At 48.9% G+C, this 24,890-nt stretch overlaps 1 protein-coding gene across 8 annotated transcripts in view; it reads left to right on the top strand.

Moving 5' to 3' along the window:
• Positions 1-24,890, top strand: part of Sarm (sterile alpha and armadillo motif) — a 264,254-nt gene that overhangs the window by 221,886 nt on the left and 17,478 nt on the right. For 6 of the 8 annotated variants that reach the window (XM_075889606.1, XM_075889609.1, XM_037425191.2 and 3 more), the window contains exons 2-4: positions 19,852-20,043; positions 23,140-23,601; positions 24,146-24,890. The exon at positions 24,146-24,890 is cut by the window's right edge and continues 644 nt beyond it. In XM_075889606.1, coding sequence (XP_075745721.1) covers positions 19,852-20,043; positions 23,140-23,601; positions 24,146-24,890 — 1,399 coding nt within the window. Of the gene's footprint in view, positions 1-10,300; positions 10,679-14,748; positions 15,328-19,851; positions 20,044-23,139; positions 23,602-24,145 lie in introns of those variants that run through there. The other 2 variants (XM_075889607.1, XM_075889608.1) reach the window with 2 other exon arrangements.

The raw sequence follows: 24,890 nt of genomic DNA, 5'->3' as shown, positions 1-24,890 counted from the left end.
CCAACCAACGACACACGCGAACGGATACCGCCTGATGGCCGTGCACTCTCCGTTGTAAAGCTGGCTTGATGAACGCCAGCGGTGAACGCTTCATGCTTCCGCTCCATCCATCATTTCAACTGCTTCGCACCTCTAAAACTGACCAGGTCACGTGATTGATTGATATGTGGACTTTAACGCCCCAAAACCAACACTGTCATGCAAAACATGCACGATGAAACAAAGTCAGCACCGAATCAAGCCTCTGTGTCTTTCTATAGGCTAGCAACGGAGCACGCAGGTCAAGGAAAAGCTGGTCGCGCGTCCCCTCGCCCTTTGACACCGACAACACGAGCATGCCTCATGTGACAGTATGTGTTATTGCAATGATGAAACGATACAATGGAAGGCCGTAATTCCGTATTCTCAAATGATCCCTCTAATAGAGGGATCAGTTGTGAATCGCCAAGGCGATATACATCTTATCTGCTGAGAGGAGCGAAGCGCCGCCTCTCGTCTTGAAGAAGGACTAAGCTTCATTAGCGCTCCGCGGAAATACCTTTAATGACGAGTTTCTTGCTCAACACTGATCTACTTTATGGCGATCGCGTAGCACGCCCTAAGTGCAACACGTTTGCGAAGGAGATCGTTGATAAATGTTGTCAACGTGCTTTGACCTCTTCAGACGCGGCGCAGCACTGCTGTAGGATGACTAAATCGAGTTCCAGTACTACTAAAAGGAATAAATCGCACAATACTGGCGTGGTCCGGCGACATACCCTTATTTCTCAGGCACGTTAGGCTACCCGGCTGCTAGGTGAAATAACACAGCGAAGCGAGCTTCTCCTCACAATGACTTTTATTGCGGAGAAGTCTGCTTTAACAAGCGTTCTATTTGTTTTGGTTTTTATTTGTTTTTTGTTTTTTTTTTCTGTGGGTAACGCACGCAAGCAGAGACATACGCTCAGTTCTTGCTTGCCACGGAGATAGGCTGCGCGATTGTAGATAGCACAGTTGCGCGTTGATGAAACAAATAGGATACCGAAACATCGGTTTATGAACCCTTAGGCCGAAGATTAATGCAAGACATTATCATGCTCTGTTTGAGTTCAGGGTTTGTGTACGGGAAAACTTGTTAAGTTTGTGAACGTCCAGTTCTGAACACCAAGGCTACTTACTAATACGCTAATACCCACAACCTGGTAAAGGTGTGTGGAGAAGAGGGCCACCGTGTGGAGAAGAGGCCCCGTCCTCGGACTCCTGTGACCGTGTTTCTATCTTTCCTATCTCTCCTATCCCCTTGATATGTCCTCGCTCGCTGTCTCAGCGCGTCTCTCTCTCTCTCTCTCTCTCTCTCTCTCTCTCTCTCTCTCTCTCTCTCTCTCTCTCTCTCTCTCTCTCTCTCTCTCTTTCTCTTTCTCTTTCTCTTTCTCTTTCTCTTTCTCTTTCTCTCTCTCTCTCTCTCTTTCTCTCTCTCTCTTTCTCTCTCTCTCTTTCTCTCTCTCTTTCTCTCTCTCTCTCTTTTAATCTCTCCATCCCTCCTCACCCCCATCCCCTGTGAGCTACTGCTGAGGTGTCGCACCCTGATGCAGACAGTTACGTGGCTCACTTTTCTCTTCATTTCCATCTTATAACCACTTCAGAGGGCCACCGACGGGTTTATTACTTGCATATTCCGCATATATTGACCGATAACCACTACGCATTATCCAACGCCCTCCGTTGTTGTGCTAAAGTACCTTCTTGTTTTACGACATTCAAGCAGATAACAGTCCAAGCAATAACAAGTGAATATTTGTTACTAGCTGTGTGACGCCGGAAGGGTCCATTAAAACCGAAGTTCACTCATCATACTGCATGCTTTTTTTAAAGCTTTCCCTTCAAAGCAGCCACGAACCAACCTATTACTGAGGCTTCCTTTCTATGCGTGGAAACACAGGAAATGCACGTGCTCTGGCGTAGTTGACAACAGCAAGTTTCTAAAATTGGCGTGTGCTACCCGGTTGGTAGTTCGCCGAAGATGAGTCGCGAACACGTGTAGTCGACAGCGCGGAAAGTTACGAGAAGAAAATAATAAAACGTTTCCGTCCTTGTGCGCGAGAGTAAAGACCCAGTATTCCGGGACAACGTAGATGTACTCAGTCAGTATACGCATGCATTGTGGGACTTAACACAGTCATTATGAGTGTCGTATGACACATAGTGCACTTTATCAATCATCTCCGCGTGTCGTACAGCGGAAACAATGGGGCACCTCATCTGACAACAAAAAATATGATAGAGGAGACTTGGATAACAGCAATTCGGTACGACGACAGTCAGGATTTGTTCTGAAGCAATGCGAGAATCAGGTGATCATTGATGATGGGGATGAATATGGTGATCAAATACTGATCGCTTCTTGTGGTTCGAATTTCCTGGCGACAGGCAAAGCGAAAGTTCCAGTGCTGACAAAGCGCCTGTGGCAAAATTGTAGGTGTTTCATATGGCAGCAATATTTTTGGCTCTGCTATACGCGCTTTCTCCGTATTATGGGATTGTCCTCAAATACACTAACATTTAGTTTATAAGCTGACTCGAGCTATGTATCGTCCTTCTTACTTCCCTATCTCGCTCTTCCTAAGAAGTGTATGAAATGTGCTTACCCGTGCCGAAATGTAATTCGCACAGTGTGAATACGTTATTATGATATTTTTAAAGCACTCTTACCAATAGACCCAACAGACGATCGTGGATGAAGTTTTACGTTCTGGTTCGTCCATACTGAGCGTTAATTTCCGAGCGCACCTTTCAAGGCTGTCTCTATTCGTATTTTGGGCGGCATATCCGTGATATACGTAGGCTACTATACATTATAAGTGTGGCAGCTTGGGCTTGTTGGTATTACATGACAATAGTTATAGTGCGAGAACAGAACAACGACGCAGAGACATGTACTTCGAGCGTGTGATATGCGAATGGATGTGCCGCGCACCTGACCACACTTCGCTCTGATAAATCTGGTAGGCCTCCTGTAGCACGTCTATTGCAGATACTGAGAACGTTCTGCATGTAAGTGCGGAGGCGAACCCTCGTCCTCACTGTTACATTAGAGCTCTCTGTAGAGAGTGTAGCTCTACCGTAGCTCTACCTTGTGGCGTGATACGACGTTACCGGGATGGCGTGTCGCTCGTCATCTATGTTCCTGGTAACTTCTCCTCATCTGACGAAATGTTGCAGTATAGTGCGCGTGTGTCGTACCATAGCAACAGACTATTCGCGCAGCCCGCACTCGATCAGCGCTCCCGTCCATTGACGTCACAGGCTCGAGTGTTAGGCAATGGGCACAACGGCAGCTGCGCGAGATCCCATCGTGCACGTGCCGTCGGGGAACAGGGAACTCGCGTACCTAGTTCCGCGAACGGGGTGAACATCGTTCACTCTATATTGGGGTTTGCGGTGACGGAAGACTCCGGTGGAGCATGTCGAGACAGAGCCACGGAGATAAGCCGTGGGCGCAGTTCGCGATGCAGTTTGGACGACTGCCGAATGACCGTTTGTATACGTCGAGCGAAATGTCCGCGGCAGTCTTGCGGCGGCTTCAATCGCTGCACTCGCAAATCTGCGGGTGCATTGCGTCACACCGCTGCACGCGTGGTGCTGAATCAGCGGCGAGTGGCGTACGTTCCGCGTTTGTTCGTTTCCGTTACTATTGCGATATGCACTTTTTTTTTTTCGCGTGACCGGAGGTAAAAATAGAATCGTGACGCAACGCGCCGTCTCCCCTCTCCGAGGGGACACGTGCACTGAGCCGCCATTCTGGTTTAGCGTTGGTTCGGGACCTGTTATCCGGACGCCGCTCTCCTGTGTTTTGCACCTCGTTTCCGGTGCTTCTGTAGTTACTTTAAGAGGCTGTATTACTTGGAGTTTTGCTTTTTTTTCTGCACGGGCTCAAGATAATAACTGATAACGATTACCGAATGAATGCCGATGCCACATTTGGTCAGGTATACTGCCAGCCATAGAGTTTCCTAAATATACACTACGGGGAACTCTGGCGCTAGTGTCTATGCGAGCTGCAACGCACGGCGCTTCAGCGAGCATGGGAATGATGGGTAGTACACGAATTTGTTTATTCTTCATAATTTGTCGGCTCCGTGTGTGTTCGTGTGGCTTGGAGCTATTTTCTCACGAGACAAAAACCATCAAATGTTGAGCGGTTGCGCTTCACAATCTTATTTTTTTTAGGCTTACCATTCCGAATCGGGTCACGAAGTTCAAAAGGGTTTGTCCTTTTCTTCGAAACAAAACCGAAACGCAGTGATAAACGAAGCCACAAGTGCGATTCGCCGTCCGCAAGAACGAAGAGGCAAATCCGTGTACTACCCATCATTCCCACGGTCACTGGACGATCGCAGCGTTAGAGTGCCCCTCTATAGTTGATTGATTGATATGTGGGGTTTAACGTCCCAAAACCACTATATGATTATGAGAGACGCCGTAGTGGAGGGCTCCGGAAATTTAGACCACCTGGGGTTCTTTAACGTGCACCCAAATCTGAGCACACGGGCCTACAACAATTCCGCCTCCATCGGAAATGCAGCCGCCGCAGCCGGGATTCGAACCCGCGCCCTGCGGGTCAGCAGCCGAGTGCCTTAGCCACTAGACCACCGCGGCGGGGCGCCCCTGTATAGTTAATTTTAGAAAACTCTATGCTGCCTGCACTGGCCACTATTAGTGCGCGTTGGCTGTATCACGACTAGCTGCTATAGCTATTGTAAAGTTGGCTAATATTTGTGGCTATTCGCTATTTGTGGCTATTCGCTGAAACGCCTTTATCCAAGCTCGATCAAATCGCTTGTGCGGACTGGCGTGGGCACAGGGACACGCTTGTGCGCTCACACACGAGACAGAGATTGTGTACATCGAGATAGAGAAGTGGCGGCTGGTTGTGTGTTCCGAAAAAAATCTGCCAAGTGAACGCATTCATGTGACGACACACTATTCATGTATGCATTTTTTTTCTAGTGGTTCAGCGCAAAGCGTGCATGGCAGACAGAGAAGCGACGAGGACGAGCGAAGCCACTTCTTCGCCTTCTGCGTACGTCTCATGGAATGGCCCGTTCTCACATCTTGCTCACTGTACAAACACAAAATCATTACGAGTGAAGCGGGCATTGCTCTTGTGCGTTTCTGTCTCCCTTCAGCGATAAAGTTTGCGCAGAAAAGATATCAGTCACAGAAAAATTACTTGTTCGTGCAAATCAAGCGTAACTTCACCCGTTCCTGACGGGTTACAGCCCGGTCCGCTTTGAACAGTACGCTTCCCAAAATCCTTGCAGAGAAAGAAAGGCAGAGGAGTACTGCAGCCTCGGCCAATCCGGCGTCCTAAATCGGCGGCACACGTCACCACACTCAAACTAAAAGGGAACAATGTCAGGTACCGTTGCGCTGGATGAGGTGTCCCCACTAACAACGCATATAGCCAGTCACCTCCAAGAAGCCATGGTCCGCTGCTTTCTGTTTCGAGAGCTAAAATGATTGCCGAGTCGGCACGCGAGTCGCTGATTGGTTACTGTTTGTCAAACGCGACACTTTGACAGGTGTCGCTCTTACTTTGCGGCGCTTCTCGGGATTGCGTCTTTCAAGGTGCATGCTTCGGTGGTAGCAAGACAGTCGCAATTCGCACGTCGGCAAGATGTAGCCTGAAGTGTCCCTCGGTCACGGCTCAGTGAATGTTTTTAGAAACGCGCGCGATGTTTACAAAACAAACACCGATCCGAGCCGAGAACAGGGACGATGGCCAATATGGGTCTTCCGGGCACTTCAGCGCTGGATTGCCGCATTGGTTCGCGGCTGAAAATGGGTTTCGAAATTTCGAGAAGTGGACGTTCCGTTCTTGGACACACTTAATAAAAGATAAGCAGCGTATGTATTTGATAAACAGCATTTGTATTGATCAGTACAAAGGCAAACACCAGGCATAAATTAACGTCAACGTGATATGTACCAGAGCTTTAAATGCACGAAATGATTACAGAAATTCCCAGGAATGTGGCCAGTTTGAGGTGGGATGAGTCCAGGTCTCCATCAGAGAGTCTTGTCTAGCGCACATGTGGAGGACAGTCATATTTTTTGGAACCATTCATTTGTCATTTACCGTTTATTGCTATGTTATGTCACCATCAATATGGCCTGTTGAAACAATGACACACACTCGTCTCGCCGTACCTCAAGATATGCACCTTTGTATAGACACCAATAAACCCCAAAATACTTCTTTTCTGAGCTGGGTGCAGCACTGTATTTCTCGGAATCGAGTCACTGATACATGCGCTAATAAAAGAACGTCAAAAAACCAAGATTGCTCAATTAGTGCGACGCAGCAGTGTCTACCATTTATTATCACTCAACTTTGGGACTGGGAAAGTCCGCATTGTCAAACATGAAACTCATTCCACGTTCTTCACCTGTCGCAGCAACATGCACGCAGCTGCATTTCTTGCGCGTGGAAATCCCCGCTTGACACCTTCCCATCATTATTTCCTATACTCGACGTTCGTCAAGTGACACAGAGGCGATTGCGTAAGTGGCCGTGAATACTCAATGCACGTCGCGTTGCAACTGTGTATACATCGCTGGCCCAGTTTCAACCTTCTTAGAACGGCACAAAAGAAAGGACGTCGCGTTGCTAGCGTATCGACGTGGATGCAGCGGAAGTTCATCGGAGCGTGCCGCAGGCAAGGGAGACGTGCCCCAAGTGGTGCTCGGCAGTCCCGCGTGACGTGTCCCTGCTTGTTAGGATGACTCAACATTGCGGCGCAATCGCGTATCTGCAGGTGCAACCCCCTCACATTCTGTTGTCCCCTACTCGCGCTTTGACCCTACCCTCTCCCACACACATGCACACACGTCTTACTCTTCATCCTCCCGACGTGACCGCCTATGTCGCTATGTCACTCGAAGGGTGAGACACGACCATAGGAATACAACACTGCCGTAGCCAGCGAGTACCACACTGCCCCTTTCCCTAAATTGTTTGTCCTGACATACAGAGCCAAATAACGTTTCACCCCATCTGTCAGCTCGTGCCCCACTTAAGATCAATATGATATAGCCCCCCCCCTCCAGGAAAGAATTTCAGACTATTACCGTCAAATACAATAGACAAATAGGCAAGGAAAATTATAGGGACAAAAATGTTGTCTTTAACTGTAGAGTACTAAAAATGGCGCAACCAACGACCTTGAAGGTTGTGGTTTCGTATCTCGCAGATCCGTATTGTGGGTCTGCAAGATTGGGTAGTTAGTCTATGAGATCCGAACGCATGCTTTCAAGTCCGAAGGTCGTGGGTTCGGATGCCACCGCTCGAACGGATGATTTTTCGCCGACCTTCACTTCAATTTACGACATTATTGCTATACTTAAGTTGAAGAGGACAATTATTGTGCGCCTCGCTCTCCCTCGCTTAACTGTGTGTTGCATTCATCTGGTTGGGCCTAGCAAAGAAAGGAACTTCTCGAAAAAAAATTCCCCTTTCGGTCATCCGACGGGTGAGAGTTTGGTGGCCGAAAAAATGCCTTTCGGCATGAAGAGAGACCGGAAAACAGTGGAAGGGTCTCGTTTACCTTCGGGATGTCACTGTGTCACGCTGGGAAGCGGCGGCAAAGATGCCGCCTTCTGTCATCTGCGGCGGTTGCTGCTGGAATCAAGAACGCCTTCGAGAAAACCACCCAGAAAGTCGCCTAGCTGATGGCCGCCGACCGAAAAAACTCCGGAATGTGCGGCCCGATTGTGATCTCGACGCACGCGTCGTACTCCGAAGGACGCGACGGCTGAGGATGGAGGGGAGAGCGTTCGGTTGAATGGCATGCAGCCTTATACTCCACGCCATAGCATGCTCAAACGTGTGCGTGCCCTCCGGTATTTCTTTCTTCTTATTTAGCTTCTTCCTCGGCGGCTCGCGCGCTTACCGTATACGTGGCCGCGATAAAGAGAGCGCGCATCCACTTTCTTCCAGTTCTGAAGAGCGTTGTTTGTGCCGATAACCGAGCCTCGTCGGGTCTTCTCTTCACGCCCTGATGGCGGGATCTGGCTCGTCTGCGTTTTTTTTTTCTTTTACCCGAGTAGTACCGAACGTGTCGAGATATTTCCTTTCGGGCCACGGCAACCGAGAGTTCATTCATACGAACTGAACGGGCATGTACCGTGGCGCTTAGAAAGTTGAACTTTTTTTTTTCCTTTGAGTGGTGTCGTGTGCAACGACTGGCGAAGCCGCTTTATGTAGCGGAAAAGAAACGAGGAGGAGGAGGAAGGGAAGAAGTTAAATAAAGATCTGACTATAAAGAGTGCCGTGACAGTCGTGATAAAATTTCGATGGTTTTATGTCTGTTATTACGAAACGTTCCGCAAGAAAGCGGTGCACATTAGCAGGCGTAGCCTTTGAATGTAACCGTAATAAATTAGCCTTTGCGCACTCTCTGTTTCAAAGCCGTAAGACCGTACCTATTCCAATACATATTGGTGCCTCGCTACGAGCACTCCTGCGTTGTATGAGCGATAGGAGTATTTGTACGGCCGCAACTTGCGGATGATAAACATTTTTTTTTTTCTAATGATTACCACGGAGATGTTAACTTGATTCATTGCCCGGTTTGCTACTAGGATGTCGGGTGTTGACCGTGGCACACGTGTCACTTGTTGGAGTGTGGTCCTAATAAATGCATTCCTAACAGGACACAGCGCGGGCAAACGAGAAAAAAAATAACCAGTAAGTACTCGGCGCCGTCGTGTCTGAAACTCTATTAAAGCACCTGGATCATCCACGAAACACGACACGGCCGTGCTCGCGAGCTCAAACTTGCGTCTGCTATGAAAAACTGACTGCGTTTTACATTGTTCCTAATTTCGACGCATTCACGAGGTAACATGGCTGCGGTTTTCGGAAAACACAAATGCAATCATCTGAACCACCTGCGGCCAGTTCTCACGAAGCCGTATACTTGCGACGTCGTTCAGAAGCTATGCGTCGCTCTCGTATACGGTGCGCTGCGACAATGAGTGCCACCCTTTATACTTGCCGAAAATGAATCAAATATACAAACAAACCACCGGATTCCCACTGGCGTTTAACGGGAAAACCTCCGTAGATAACACGCCCGTTCCAAGGTGAAAGTGTCCATTCATTGAGAGCACCTTTTTGCCGCAACATCGTTCGCGGGAAGGCGGTATCCGCTTTGTTCTCAACGGGACCGTCGCGCGTATCGCGATAAGAGACGAGGAGGCATCCATCACTCGCGGGACAAGACGCCGACTGTTCAAACACGCTCGTGCTTCCGCCCTCTCGCTGAATCACTCGCCGACGGAAGCCCGCCCAGCGGGCGCGTTGCGGCGAGAAAAGGTATACGGCTACCGCCGAGACCCGAGAGAACTACCTGCTGCGGAAGAACGCGAGGTCCGACGATGAAAAGGCGCCGGCGCGCGCCACCGGCGCTGTGGCGTCGATGGTGGCGGAGTGTGACTCAACGCGGGCAGTCCCCAACACCGCGGCGACGGGGGTGTTCGTTCACACCCCGCCCCCTTGAGCCAATTCATGGACCGCCCTGCAGGATTGGCTGATTACAAGTGCTAGCAAACTGAAAACACTCGCGCGAATGACTGCAGCGTTACGTAAACAGTGGTTCGGGAACAGTGAAATCGGTGTTCTCCTGGTTCACTACGGCTTCTTTGAACTGCAGTGCAAAGCCGCTAATGCATGCGATAACGTGCGCCGGCTAGCGATTCGTGTGTTCGTAATTACGGCAAAGCGTTCCGCTCGCTTAGTCTGCGGGTGGCTGTAGTGGGGCTTCCATATCCGGTGGTCCTCTTCCAAAAAAAAGGGGGGGGGGGGGGCGGAAACCGCGCCGCATGTACTCTTGACTCCTGACCGCTTCGGCAAATCGCCAATGACTGTCGTTTGTCGGTCAAGAGGGGAACAGAGCTGTCATACCTTCCATGCTCAGACACGATACGCGAAAGTGGAGGGGGGTGAGAAGGGGGGGGGGGCGTGGAGATGGCTTCCAAAGCGCAAAGCCGGGGAAGGAGAATGCGCTTAGGCACGCTAAACCTGTGGGACAAAAACGTGGAGTCGGTAGCGTAGTGTCGGCATGCCAAGAAGGCACCGGACACCGGTGCTTGCGCCGCCGAGCGTTACTCCAGAGGCGCCTTCCGTTTCTCGGCCATCAATTACGAGGCAAAAGAGAAAGGTGAACTGGGTGCAGCAAGGAAATACCATCCCGATGTCCGGGTCCGCGCGTCTACAACCCCCTCTCCTCCTCTTCTCGATGCCCCCTTACTCTCTTGCCGGTGGTAGGCCGACCGCCCTGCCCCTTTCGACGTCGTGTTACAGACGTCGGCTGATCGAGACGTTATTGTCGACCAAGACCTGTCCATTGTCAGTATGGTCGAGTCGCCTGGTCTTTCGTCCAATGAGACAAGAACGTCGTCCCCGAGTGGTGCCGCTCCTTGACCATTGGTCATCCCGTGGTTAGCGGTCGACGCTTCCTGTTGAAACGTGCGCAATGGTTATCGAGTAGTGAACTCGTCGTTTGTGTGTGTACGATTTTCAGCTACGATATTTAAAGCCATGGAAGCGTTGTTCGTTCGACTCAGAATACTGGGGAGGTTCCTCCGCCAGCACTACCGTTATATGGACTTCGCAACTGCGACGCACGTTTTGAAGGTATTTCCCTATTTTCTGCCTTGCTCTTACAATTTCATAATCCTAACAGTGTTGTTTTAAGCGTACGACGTTTTCTTTTAGAGCACGTGAAATGCCCTTTCTGTAACATAGTCGGTTCAATGTGGTTATATTTAGTTTTCGAGATATTTTTAAAAAATTCTTTTTTTTTCGGAAATGTGGTCATCACTGCGCGTTCACAAGGATCGTTCTCACAAAATTTTCTCTTTTTTTTTTTTGCAAAACGTGACTTACGAACAATGGGATAAACTTTCGCGATAACGAGGTCGTAAATTGCTTTGGATTTTAGTGGCAATATAACTGTGTCAATTGGTACATATCGTACGCGCAAACATTTACGAATTTCACGTAGTTGTCAGGATTGTCATAACGCTACTGTTTTATGTTACGATGCTTCAAATGGGAATGACTGAGGCGATGTGTTGTAGCCACCATTTCTATCGGGGGATCTAACTTAACGACCGCTCGAAGGTAGTTGGTTCGGGTTCCCCCAACGCAAAATGCGTTCTTTTGCTCTTCGATTCTCTTCAATGCATCCCCAAATCACTATATAAACTACATTTTGTAACAAGCGTGTTCTCCTACGAACACATCTTAATTATTGCAGCGAAAGCTATTATGAGATCAGAACTCGGGTCTGGCGCAGCGCCATCCGCCGCTGCAGCCGGTGTCCGTAACCCTATCGCGTTAAATAAAAAAATAATAATAATTTAGTACCAATTATACATCTGGGCTCGAACCCCTGTCTGCTGGGCGCCAGCCCAGTATTCTACCATTGAACTAGTTTTTTTTTCTTTATTGCCTCCTTGACTACAGGTCAAGCTAATATGACAATCACTATCACACGTGTTTCATGCGTGATAACGCGTCAAACAAAGATATTACATCTTCAACACAGTCGGTAGTCTTATACACATCTCGCACTTTTATAACAGCTTCCACGAAACACTCATTAACGGATAGAACTCTCACATCACAGTGTCTGTACGATAGCATACTACGCCAAACCGAATGAAGACCAAGTAAAAATATAACATCCAAATTTTGCACAGAACTATCACAAGGCAAAAAACGAGTTCCATATGGAGTAAGAGGTAAATCTTTAAAAAAAGTCCTCTGTAAAATGTCCGAAAAGAAAATAGCGTTCTTACAATCAATAAACGCATGTTCAATGGTCTCAGGTTTGTTACACAGGAGAAAGCTGCTTCCCCATGGTACATACATCCCTCTCTCTTCAAGCCACATTTTTACTGGCAAGGTTTCCGTATGAAGTATACACCGATGCTTGGGACTTGTTGGCAAACTTGCCTTAGGCAGGCTTGATGTCGGGAAATCAATCGCTTTAATACGACTTATAAAGCGTTTTAAAACAGCGAAAGAACAAGCAGTCGTCGCACAATGCGAATGGCGTAGTGAGTGGGTCGTCCAATGCTCCAACCTACTACAAAAGGTTGTTTTTGTTTAGCTAATAAACAGTGGTGCATACCCACTTCAGGTATATTTCTTCATCGTCGTCAGCCACTGCATGAACAATCGGCACAAACTTCCTCGCAATAGTTTAGCGGATACCACTCTTCTGAGAAGAATGACGAAAAATAGCATAGCGAATGCCGGCCTATATATACTACCCTAAAATTTGTAATAATGCCGTAGTGGGCATCAAGCAAGTGTGCTTGCCGTATATATAGTTACCAAATGAGTGTTTAGAAAAGGCTCCGCAAGGCCGCTTTTCTATAGCTTTCGCCGTGACTGTGCTGCGCTTTCTGCGCAGGCCTGGTGTTTTTGTTTTTTAAATCTCGACTGAGTGTCAGTCAAGCAAGCTGTTTTAGACAGATACCTGGCAAGCACGAACCACACGAACGTCAGCGTCTTTCGCACTGGCACAGAGGTGGCACCGCTATGTAATTGTACGAATCAAAAAAGCAACAAATAATGTCCCCTTGGCTTGACTGTCTCTTGGTTTCATTAGGTTGTTTAACCACGGGGCAAATTATTCAAGAGACCCGCCACCGCTCACGCGACTCAAGCCAGCGGGTCAAGGTTTGGCCGCACGTCCATCCACTTTGCCCCCGTGTAGTCGTATAATATGTTACACTGTTCGTCCGACAGCGATCGCTCGTTTTATAGGCTCTTCCGGCGCCGCGGTGGTGTTGCCCACGTTCGTATCCTTTCATACAGTGAGAGCCACTGCAGTGGCCGTCGAGGATATACCGCATACGCGCGGGTGTTCAAGAAAGCACGGTCGCGGGCGTGCGATATATCTTTTCTTTTTTTTTTTCTTTTGACCGCCGCCTGATGGATAGGCGAACGCGTGGTGAGTGGAATATGGGTCAGTGGAACTGGAGAGGCGACGGAAATCCCCGCCGTCGACCTATTACGAGTGTAGGCGTCTGTCGGGGCCAACGGCTCCTTCTCAGACGTGCGGTGGTATACGCTCGGACATGCAGCCGCATGCCGCGTATGCGGTATACTGTATACAATGCGATCGCGTTGAGAGCAGACCCGGCTGGTCTCAAGGCCTTTGTTTTCTTTTATTCCTGGGCAGCGCCTTTTAAGCGCTCTGCAATCTCATTCTAGTCGTGCCTTAGGCGCCCGTGACATGGATGCCGACTCACTGCATAACGTCGAGCTAGAAGAGAAGGCGGAGGTATATACGATACCTCGCTCAGTGCGGTTTCTTGCTTTCAACACGATCGTATACATGCATCGCTCATTACTTTGAAAGCGAAGCAGGCAACAGAAAGCGAGAGCTTGGATGTATACGTATACACGTGTATACAGTTGGTGATCAGTCTCTCGTCGTTGGGTGCTCTACATAACGTTCTTGTTTTTTAGGGTATTTTTTTGCGATACCTCTCTTACGCGATTATCAGCATATCATTGTCATTAAAATGACAGAATGAAGCATTACCTCAATCTGTACGAGGGACCATATTACACTGCGTCAAAGGCTTCAAATTATCACGTGATATCAAAAGCGGCTTAATGTTCCCGCTCGTCACGCGGGCATAAATCTGCTAAGCTTTCATAGTTTGTTAGCCTGTTCGTAAAACGAGCAAGATGCAACATATTCTATTTCTTTCTAGATGTATAGACGTTGTATATAGCCGCATATCGCGCAAATGTCATTTACATCTGCATGCTCTCCGCAGGATGACGTACAATGGGAAAGCGTTTCCACGATACGAGTAGGCGATAGGCTCATCTACTATTAGCGTGTTCAAGTTTTCAGATGGCTACATGGTCATAAAAGCTAGCTTCACGTTCACTCGACACTGTCTACAGCTCGCTACACCTTTACTTCACAGCACGCCCCGGCTGACGGATTTAATCGTTACAGCTGTTGTTACAAACAAGCCCGAATGCTAACGAGCATACGCGCATCTCTCGTTTCTCAACTTATCTAGGTCGCACTTACTATTTCGGCGCGCACGCGCGCAGGTAATTGTGACCGGTGCGTCACCGTCCCGCCGTGTGTCATCGCTGAGCACGTAACTCTACGTGTAAATGCAGATATACGCAACACAGCTCGCACGCGCGGGCCAACGGTGTCCGACGGAAGCGGCCGTCAACCTGTTCGTCCAATCGTCCGCATCCTTCTCCTCCGCATCTCTTTCTGTACGATCCGACGACGACAACGAGGATGACGCACCGCCGCGCAGCTTTCTTTTTTTTTTTTCCCGAGCTGTCGCGGACACGCGAGTGAGCTGACGGGCGGTAAAAGCACGCGAACTGTCAGGCCGCTAGACCTGCGTGACAAAAGAAGTGAGCAGGCGGGGAGGGACAACACCCGGCAGGCATTCTCACGATCTGAACCACTGTCGCTGACAGTAGCTCTCTCTCTCTCTCTCGCCTTCCTATCAGCGGGCTGCCGTTTCCGAATTCCGGGCGGGCCAAAGCTCGTGAGTCGTCGCACCGCGGGCAGGTGAGTCAGGTGTGCGCGGCGGTGCCGGCCGGCGACGCTGGCCTTGTCCTCGCTCCAGCCGCACGCACGACCACCGACCGCTTCCCTCGCGCATCGCCACTGCGCGAGTGGAGGGAGGGAACGAGAAGCGAGGGGGGCGGAGACTCCTCGCGCCGGGTGAAGACCGGTGGCGACGAAAACGCACGTGTTCCACTCACGTCCCGGCAGAAACCAGCAGTCGGTAGTGGCTGCGTGGTCGTCAGTGGCAGCTGCTATCAGCAGTAATAGGGAGGAGAGTCGTGGTCGAAGAGTCCTCGTTGACCTGCACACACACCGCCACTTTCGGGGTTGACGATCGGAGGCAAGACGGAACGTGTCGGACAAGCCGCGTCGGTGCTGCAGTTTTCACCACACGTCTCCGCATCGGACGCCGGCGTGCCGTTTTCACTTGGAGCGCTGTGAAGAAGAGTGGCCACTCTATCGGGAGACGGCGGTACCGCCGGCTTTACTACTCCCGTCGCAGTTTAGCGGCGTCGCCGCAGTCTTGCGGGCGGCACGTCCTCTGCGGCAGAGAGGCAGCGCCGTCTCCTCCGCGTTGGTAACGTTGCGCGGACGACTCCGGCGACGAGAGGACGCAAGGATGCGTTCCTCGTACCGAGTGCGCTCTGACGCGGCGTCCGCTCTGATCGACGACCTGCCGCCGACGCTTCGCACCTTCTTTTGTCAGGTGAGACGGCCGAATCACCCGACTTTCCAGTGTCGCTCGAAGAGCTGGTATCGTTACTGGGAGCCCACAGACTGCGCGCCAGGTGAAATATCGTGGTGTGGCGTTGTAAACGTTGTGTAGGGTTGCGTCATGAAGCCAGTGTGGGTAGCGAGATCGACCTTGTATTTGAGCTTCATTCTTCAAAAGACTTGACGGCAATGCGACGGTTGTTACTTGTGAGAATTGGCGGCATTTTGCCTTCGCAATAAAGCTAAGAATCATTAGATGTTATTCACAGGTGGTTAAATACTAGCTTGTTTCTCCGGCTGGAACAGCCAATATACCATCTATAAAACTTGTGTCTTCTGTCAGAAGCTGAGAACCCACGTCTCTGTAGAGGTACACAAGGGTTCTGAAAAAGCTGAAGGAAGCCGTTGTCGATTTCCATGAAGATATTCCAGTGATAGACTATGGAGTGAAAATGCGTACACGATATATAAGATTTGGACAGCTGCATTAAGTTCTGCATACCATCACCACTTCTCTTCTGAACTAAACTACTTGTCAGCGATTGTCGATATCCTCAGTGATCACATGTACAAGCACTCGCCGTAACGCGCGTTCCGCGACGTGCGAAAGATCGCTTTTCGGTTCGATTGTTCGGAATGACGCTAACATTTCTTTTTCATCGCATTGCTCCAATACCCATAGGAATGCTGTTCCTGTAACGACTGACCCTTGTTCGCGTTGCATTTGTAGCTTCGCGGTGGTTGTGCCGGGCTGAAAAGATAACTCAAAGTGACTCCCTTGCTACACGGCTTAATAGCGAAGGTTACGCGCTATCGCTTGTCGAATCGCAGTTACTGTATACGCTAAAATGTCCAGCACGGTGAGGTGGTAAACTCTACGGAAAGATTTATCGTTTCCCATTCACGCACTCCTTGTCGTGCTTTTGAAAGCTCCAGTAGCATGTCTGCGTTCGGTAACCTCTAACAAGTTTAGACGTGCAGAAATGCAGCTGGTCTTGCGAGGCCGTGGCGGTCGCATTTCGAGAGAGGCGAAACGGCCGGTGGAGGTCTGTGAACTGTGCCATGTCACTGCACGTCAAAGAACACCGGATGGTCGAAATTTCCGTAGTTACACATTATCACATGGTGGTATCAGGACGTAACATCCCAGATGTTATGTTACAAATGGAACTGTACGTTATTTAGTAACGGTGGTGTACACATTAAGACACGAAAAGATCATTTACTATATATACGCTCGACATTGTTCATCACTTGTGATTCACAGCGTTGCAGTCGATCAACTGCGCAAAAAAGGGTAATTTTCTCTGAAACTGCCGCGTTAGATTTCACAAAAGAAAAATTAACAGGACATGGCGTGTAATGTAGGCAAATATTTACGCGCATCTTGTTTACCCCCGGGAACGTTTAAATTTTCGGTAGGTTAATTAGAAAATCTCTGATGGTGCAGATTTTTAATTATAGCAGATTTATGATGGGGCAGTTTTTGAGATGCTTCTGCAAAAAAAAAGTGCATCAGCTGGAGAATGAGATGTATACGAGTGCTTTGCATTGTTGTCACTGCACGACGACGTCGGAATGCCGTTGTTATTGCTTCTCTGAAAATAGCTACCCGCCTCAGATGGCATGCCCGGACTTTCTGTACGCGAGCTATAGTGTTTTCTTTTCTTTCTCTAGCAACGAAAGGCAGATGCTCAGACGATTGTGACATGCAAGCTTCAAAGGAATTTCGGTTCTATACAATGCACGTGTCGGTATGTCTCGTGTGTTGCGTTCTTTGACCGCAGCAATGGCAGCATAGCCTTGTGGCATATACGGAACGCAGCCAAGTCAAATAACACCTTGACTTGGGCGAGCTGCAGTACGTACTCTGGGAAATGCAGCGCGGCTTGGACGAAGACGGCAGACGCATAAAACACAGACGAGCGCCAACTTACGCCCGAGTTTATTTGCACTTCATCAGGCCATTTTACGCATCAAACCTGCCTCAGTTTGTATTTCATATCAGTACCTTGGTTGATATAGGCAGGTTTCTTTTATAAAAGGGCCCGCTGAAGAGAGCAGGTATGTACTCACTCGTAAAGTTGGCGCTCGTCTGGGCCTCCTGTCTTCGTCGGGAGCCTCGCGGCATTTGTCTATGGTGTGTATACCTAAGACATGTAAACTAACCGTCATGTAGACTAACCGTGTCTATACCTAAGGCACCGAATGTAGACTAAACGTATATTAAAGGCATTGCGGAGGTGTCTGAACGTTGTAACTACAAAAATCGCGTTCATTTAGGGCGCACCCAAATGAACGCGAACGGTGTTAACGATCCACCTAAGGTGCTCGCATGAGGAGCTTCATTTCGAAATTCACGATTGGGAGGGAGCGACAGTTGGAAGTATTTTAGGATTACAATGCAGCGAAATCATCTCCTGTATAGCACTGTTTAGGTTACCGTGGGCGTCAACACGAGTCATGCAAAAAGTCGCTATATGACGTCGCCACGTGAATGTTGCTTTCGCCTGAAAGTCCTCTTGGGTAAATTAATCAAGCAGTGTGCGCCTTTTAGAATATTGGCACTTGTTCCTGGGCTCCTTATACTGGTCTTACAGATCATAGACTATGGTCGGTCAGAGCAAGAAAAAAACACGAAGAGAACAAGCAAGGGGAGCGCTGAAGTATTCCAGAGTCTCATTACAGTTCTAAATGACACCACCTGCCTCTTGATGGCAGCGCATGCAAAGTGGGAAAACAAAATTTGTGTAAACAGTATCCCGTATGTCATCAAAGACTACCAGGGCGGCATGAGCTTCGTGCAATGACGTTGGCTCTCATCGGCCTCCAGCTTTCCCCGCGTAAGAACTTGAAGATACCCACATATCAACCAATCAATCAAGAACTTGAAGATAATGCATGCGTTATTCTGTGGCCAAAACTTTATAACCATATGTTGTCTCGGCGCACGTCTCGTAAATACAGAATTTAATCACAGAGGCACAGGAGGCACCGGTGTATACACCGGTGTCTCCATTGCCACTATACGCACTATGTTGTCTATACTCTATATTGTATAGTGCGAACGACTTCAGTATACAAAGGGAAAGAAAAAGAATTTCGGCTGTATTTACAAATGTGTTCATGTATATTTTTTTGCAGCTTTTACAGACTTGTAGTTGTTCACCTTGACGCCAGGCATATTCTCGAACTCTGATGTGCGTTATGTTGTATGTGCTTATTACGTTTTTTTTGCGGCAGCGTACCGGGCAACGATCCCAAAGCGCAAACATGCAGTTTTCTGGTATCTCAAGGACTTCTTGGAGTACCTAAGAGCGGCATTATCCTTACATGCGAGGGCCGGGGTTTTTCGTAACTTTCACGGTATACGCACCCGAAGTCCCGTATAATTTTTCTGCACTATAACGTGCACCTCTTGTACCAAGAAAGAGTGTACAAAGAAACTGAGCTCTGTCAGGCGGCAATGCGCAATGTAAACATATATCGCACATTGTGCTAACACGCAACCACCAAAGCGAGCATCGATCATATCGCTCGTCTCTGGCTGATAACGTGATAGCACGGCAGGCACGCGTTGTGATAGAGCGTTCACGCGACGCAACAGTCCCGTGCGGCAACGAGGAAAAATTTCCGCTCGGAATTCCGACTTTCTCGAATCGGGCACCGCTTTCTGTGAACGGCACGGAGCCCTTGATAAATGGTGTCCGCGCCAGCGTGTCAAATGTTTTTACTGCGTTGCAGTGTATACGCCTTCTAGGAGTCAAATGTGTTGTACACGGCGCGCTGCTTAATTAAAGTCGCGGCGAGACGCGCGCATACATCCAGAAATGACGGTTTCTAGGAGAATCGGAGGCGTGCCTATATATATAGCAACCAGTTGTATATACATCACACGTCTATACACCCGACGCCGTGGTTCGTACTGTTCTTGTGGCGCCGGGGATGTGGCGCCCATGCTAAAGAGGTTGTTGGGGGATTCTTCGGGGGATTCCCCTGCCGTCACCTTGCTGGGTCTCAAAATGGTGGGGCTTTGTGTGTATACTTTGCTGCACGACAAGTTCTGTGCGACCTCGTCGTATAATGGCGCTTATTTCGCACTTCACTCAGACGACCAAAATCACCCTGGAAATTTCACATCGATCATTAATTTTTCTTTGATAGCTTAATATATGTGTATGAGAAAACGTTTAGCGCAGCCACACTACAGTTAAATGTGCACTGTCGCTTATTTACCGCAGGATTGTGCCGGACAGCATTTGCAACGATTTTTTTTCTTTTTTGGCTAAAACATTCTGTCGAATCAATATATGGGGTTTATGCGAGCAAAAAAAAACATTCCATTATTCTTATTATTTTAAGAATAAGGATGCGAGTCGAATACTGTTGTTCTGCTTACCTGTGGCGTTTGTCCTGGACCTCAACTAACTTGCAGCAACGGCAGTCCACCACCGTGCACCTACCAACCCAGCAACGAATTCTCCTAAGACCTTTGCCTCTCGTGTTGCGTGTGCAGATGGCGGACATATCGCCCGAGCGGCCGTCGACGCCCACCAAGGGTACGCCCGTCACCTCGCCCAATGGCACCAGTGCCGACATCAGCAGCGTGGTCGAGAACATCGCCAAGGCGACCCAGTTGAGCGAGAAGTTGAACACCGTGTCGTCTTCTTCGTACAGTGCCTCGGAAAAGCACTCCAGCAGCTCCCAGGCAAGTCGTGCATCTCGAAGGCATTGCTTAAACTCTTGGTAGACAACAGACTTGAACCGGTGGTTACGGCCTGGCATATTGTCACTTTGTGTGTGCTCCCGGCCCCTCGCTCTTTCAAACGTCTCTCTCTCTCTTTCCCCATTGTAGGGCAACTAGCGTGCTAGCTTTTCTAAACTGGTTAACATCCCTGCTTTTCCTTTCTCACTCCTGTTCCTTTCTTACAGCCTCATTCAGGAAAACGGATATGGCAAACTCGACAGGGACACTACCTATATCGCGTTTCTAGATCTAAATTTTACAGCACGATCACTCTTCCTTTTAAATAAGGGCAGCCGAAACGCTTTCTGAAGATCAAATTACTGTTGCGTGCTGGCTCGCAACTATTACACTTGCATCACAGTGTGTAGGAAGTATTACTACCGGTTCACATTGGTCAGATGTGCTGTCCTTACGCAATTTTTCGAAGCCACGTAATATAGAGTAAGCGTCACAGTTACCGGGATTTCCAAACCACAGGAACCGCGCAGGCTACGCGATGAGTATAGCTAGTAAGCCTTGGCGAAGACATTATCAGTAGCACTGCATCTACCTCTGTAGTTTATACGCAGACATAACAGCAGTAGCTTGCGGGAAAACTTCGGGTCCCGCAAACTATGTTCTCGCTTGGCCTCAAAAACGTACGCTCCAAATGAATGTTCAGCCTGAAGCTTGTACTGCAGCCTGTACAGTTGTCAGCCGGTGTTCTGTAACCTTTTGCAATTTGGTGTACGTTCGCGGCGAATTCATATGAAGTATCAAACAAGACCGTCCAATTGTCTTTCTTAATCTTCGGTTGCCGTCGACTTAAGGGAAGATAAGTATACGCCTCTAAGAAACAGTTTATTGGGGACGTTTTGATTGGAGACCGATCTTCATCAGGCAAAATTTAGTAGGCTCCGACGCGCTTTTATGCCATCGACCAGCCGAGAGAGAGAGAGAGAGAGAAAGAAAAATACACATATACCAGTGGCCCAACTGCCCATCATGCACTGATAAGCAGCCAAACGGCCACGTGTGCGTACTACGCATAGCACGTGCATTTAAAAAAAACGCACCTCGGCCAGTGGCAATACCACCCATTATACACTGATAAGTAGTCAAACGACCACGTGTGAGCACTACCAATGGCAGGTGCAGTGATAAAAAGTTTGACTCCTCGAATTCGCCTTTCATCAGCTTTCCCCGTAGTTTGCAAAGAATACCAAAGTACATTCCTTGCGATCATTGTCGCTATCACGTTCCACCTGTTCTCCCCCTCCGTAGTTGCTTTCGAAGCCTGATGAGGAGGGCTACGTCAGAACGATGTGATAAATTTAAAAAAGAGAGAGCACAACAAACAAGGGCTACGCGTTTGTTTGTTCACGTTAACAAAACACTTTAACATCCTACAACAAAGTGAACGGCTATCAAAACTTTTCCCTTCCCCTCCACAAGTGGTATATAGACGGCCCAAAAACATTAAAGATTATCTTGTGCGGTCGAAAACAGATAAGACGTCTATAACTGGATGTCAGCCATGTGGCAAAGCCCGTTGCAAGGTGTGCAAACACATACAGGTAACCAACGTTACTGAAAGCACACAATCCGATTTCAAGTACTTCATTAATTCAAACCTGAACTGTGACAGCTCCAATGTAATATACCTTCTCGAGTGCGGAAGATGCGGTATTCAGTACATAGGACAGACTGCCACAGCCTTTCGCATCCGCTTCAATAACCACCGTTCACATGTTCATTCACTTCCGGATCTGCCTCTATCTCGGCATATTAACTGCGGAAACCACCCATTTGATTTCATAAAGGTCACACTCTTACAAAGCGGTTTCTCTAGCACAAGGGAACGTGAACAGCGCGAATCATACATGTTTTATAAATTCGATACGTTGAAAGCTGGTCTAAATAACACTCCAGGCATACTTTCTTCAATTCGCGCTCTGGAAGATTCAGGATAATATTTATCCTAACCAAACGTTTGTTATCTTTTTTCTCCAGGTGGTCTAAATTTCCGGAGCCCTCCACTACGGCGTCTCTCATAATCATATAGTGGTTTTGGGACGTTAAACCCCACAAATCAATCAATCATTATCTTTTTTCTACTTTTACTTTTTTTCTTTTCTTTAATTATCATTTTTTTTCTGATTTCGCCCGGAGCACGTGTTCGGGCGTGCGGCATGGGCACGCGCATTCCGAGAAAGGTGGACCACTGTCGAAGAATCCTTAAGCCCCCCCCCCCCCCCAAAGAAATCACTCACCAGACAACCAAGTAAAATGACACATTCAACCCCCGAGGTAAAAATATGAAAAACAACCTCCATTATATATTTAATATGCTGTAGCCACAGACCGGAAATCGTAGCTGCCTTTGCATGTGCCTATCCTGCACGTGCGGAGCTTTGACACGCGTAGCCCTTTTTTGTTGTTCTTCTTTTTCTTTTTTTAATTTATCACATGGTTCTGACGTAGCCCTCCTCACCAGACTTCAAGAGCAACTATGGAGGGGGAGAACAGGTGGAACGCGACAGCAACACTGATCGCAAGGAATGTACTTTGGTATTCTTTACAAGCTATGGGGAAAGCTGAAGAAAGGTGAATCTGAGAAGTCAAACTTTTTATCAGTGCACCTGCCATTGGTAGTAAGCACACGTGGTCGTTTGACTGCTTATCAGTGTATAATGGGTGGTATTGCCACTGGCCCAGGTGCGTTTTTTTTTTTAATGCACGTGCTATGCGTAGTACGCACACGTGGCCGTTTGGCTGCTTATCAGTGCAGGATGGATAGTTGGGCCACTGGTATATGTATATTTTTCTTTTTCTCTCTCTTTTTCTCTCCCTCTCTCGGCTAGACGATGGTATAAAAGCGCGTCGGAGCCTACTAAATTTTGTCGTATGAAGATCGGTCATATATATCATTCAGTCGCATGGGTAGAGCAGTAGTGGTGGAGGAACAGTAGATGTTGCCGGGACCAGCGCTTCGGCAAGTGTACGTCAATCACTTGTTGCCGTCAGCCGCTCACTTAGCGCGCATTCACAACTCTCCGGCTGGTCTCCGGTGCGCAGATGCTGAAAAGCTCGACGACGGCTGCGTCGAGCTCGGGGTCACTGCTGAACAAGAAGTCGCAGCTGCTGCACCACTCGCTGGCGAGCTCGCAGCAGCAGACGCAGCAGCAACAGAAGGAAGAGCAGCAGCAGGTGTTCCAGCAGGAGAACCGTAGCACCACGAACTACAGTCGCAGCGTGAGCGTGAGCTCCAGCAGCTCGAGCACCGACTCGAGGCTCAAGACGATCTCGTCGCAGAGGGGCTACACGGTCGACTGCAGCGTGCCGGAGGCCTCCGAGGAAGGCCGCGTCCGCGAGTCGACGCCCTCCGAGGTTCGTTTCGAGCAGAAGCGGGTCACCTCTTCGGCCAAGAGCAAGCTGGTGGCCGACGGCGTGACGGCCGAGAAGTCGGCCACCACCAACAAGGAGCTCAAGAGGCTTCAGGCTGGAGACATCACCTTTCAGGAGAAGCAACACTCTCAGGTTAGTGAGGCGCGGTCTCTCTGGGGATATCGCGATTTTGTAAAGCATGCATTTCGCTCCTCAGTGACATATCTTTTCTTTGTTCTCCTGTATTGTCCATTTCTCATCGTTCAAGGTATTTGGGGCAAATAGTCACAACTATTTAAATGAGGTCATTTTTCTATTTTTGAAATATTTTGTATATTTCTTACGACGATAACAATGAGTACTTGACCGCTGTGGGAAAGTGCCAGCGAGCGCTAAAATCTAATTAGGCAGTGGCGGGTGAAGTATATCTTAGTGTGTCGAAACTGTACCCAGTTAATGATTGGTTCATTTTTTCGCTGAAGGTGAGGTTACTAAATATTTCGTATTACCAAAGGTACACATTGTGGTAAGATAAAAAAAGACGCTCATATTTGGGGCGATCTCATAATTGTTTGAAAAACAGCCAACGTAAAAGTCCTCTCTGAAAACTGTAACAGTGTGCCCAAATGATGGCTCTTCTCGCACTGAGAGAAGTGTAGAACATGTATTCATGCTCTGGTTTTTCACTGTATTGCAGGCAATGAAAGCTCGCATGGAAGGCGAAGGGTTCTCGGCCGAGAAAATGGCCGCCGTGAAGCAGGACCAGAAGCAGCTCAAAATGGGCGACACACTTCACCAGCAGCAGAAGACCGCCGCGGCGTCAGCATCAAAGATGTCTACGGAAGACTATACGGCTGAAGAGATCTCCATGGCGAAAAAAGAAGAGCGCCAGATGTACACCCAAGGTGTGTTGCAGCAGGAAAAGAGTGCCGCCTCTTCCGCCAGCTCCAAGGTTTTCGTGAGCTCCAAAGGAGTGTCCAAGTCGTCCGCGTCGCACCAGACAGTCAAGCATATGGACTACAGCAGCGGTGGTAGCTCCTGCGCTTCGCCCATTGTGACGTCGCCGACGCAGGATATGTTCAGCAGTGGCCTGCCGCCGCTCCCTACAAACCAGAGGCCCGCCGTTGGCCAGGGCTTGGCCGACGAGCTGGACACACTTCGGTCCCCATTGTCTCAACCGGAAGTTGATAAGGCCATCTCGCGATTCGCCAGTCGGATGGCGCTCTGCGTGGAGCAGTTGAAGGCCGCCGCCGACGAAGAAGCCGTAGAGCTTCTGGCCACGATGTCGGTCATCATCCGCAAAGCGTGGGCCGTCCCGACGTACGGACACGACCTGGGATTCACCATGTGTAACATCCTGCGCACCAACGGTGGCCTCGACGTAATCCTCAAGAACTGTTCTTCTGGCAGCGAGGAGCTGCAGTTCGCCAGTGCCAGGCTTC

The sequence above is a fragment of the Rhipicephalus microplus genome, chromosome 3, assembly GCF_043290135.1.
Source record: "Rhipicephalus microplus isolate Deutch F79 chromosome 3, USDA_Rmic, whole genome shotgun sequence".
Taxonomy (NCBI): Eukaryota; Metazoa; Arthropoda; class Arachnida; order Ixodida; family Ixodidae; genus Rhipicephalus; species Rhipicephalus microplus.
Note: the sequence above shows the minus strand (reverse complement) of the source record. Positions and strands in the feature narration are given on the sequence as shown.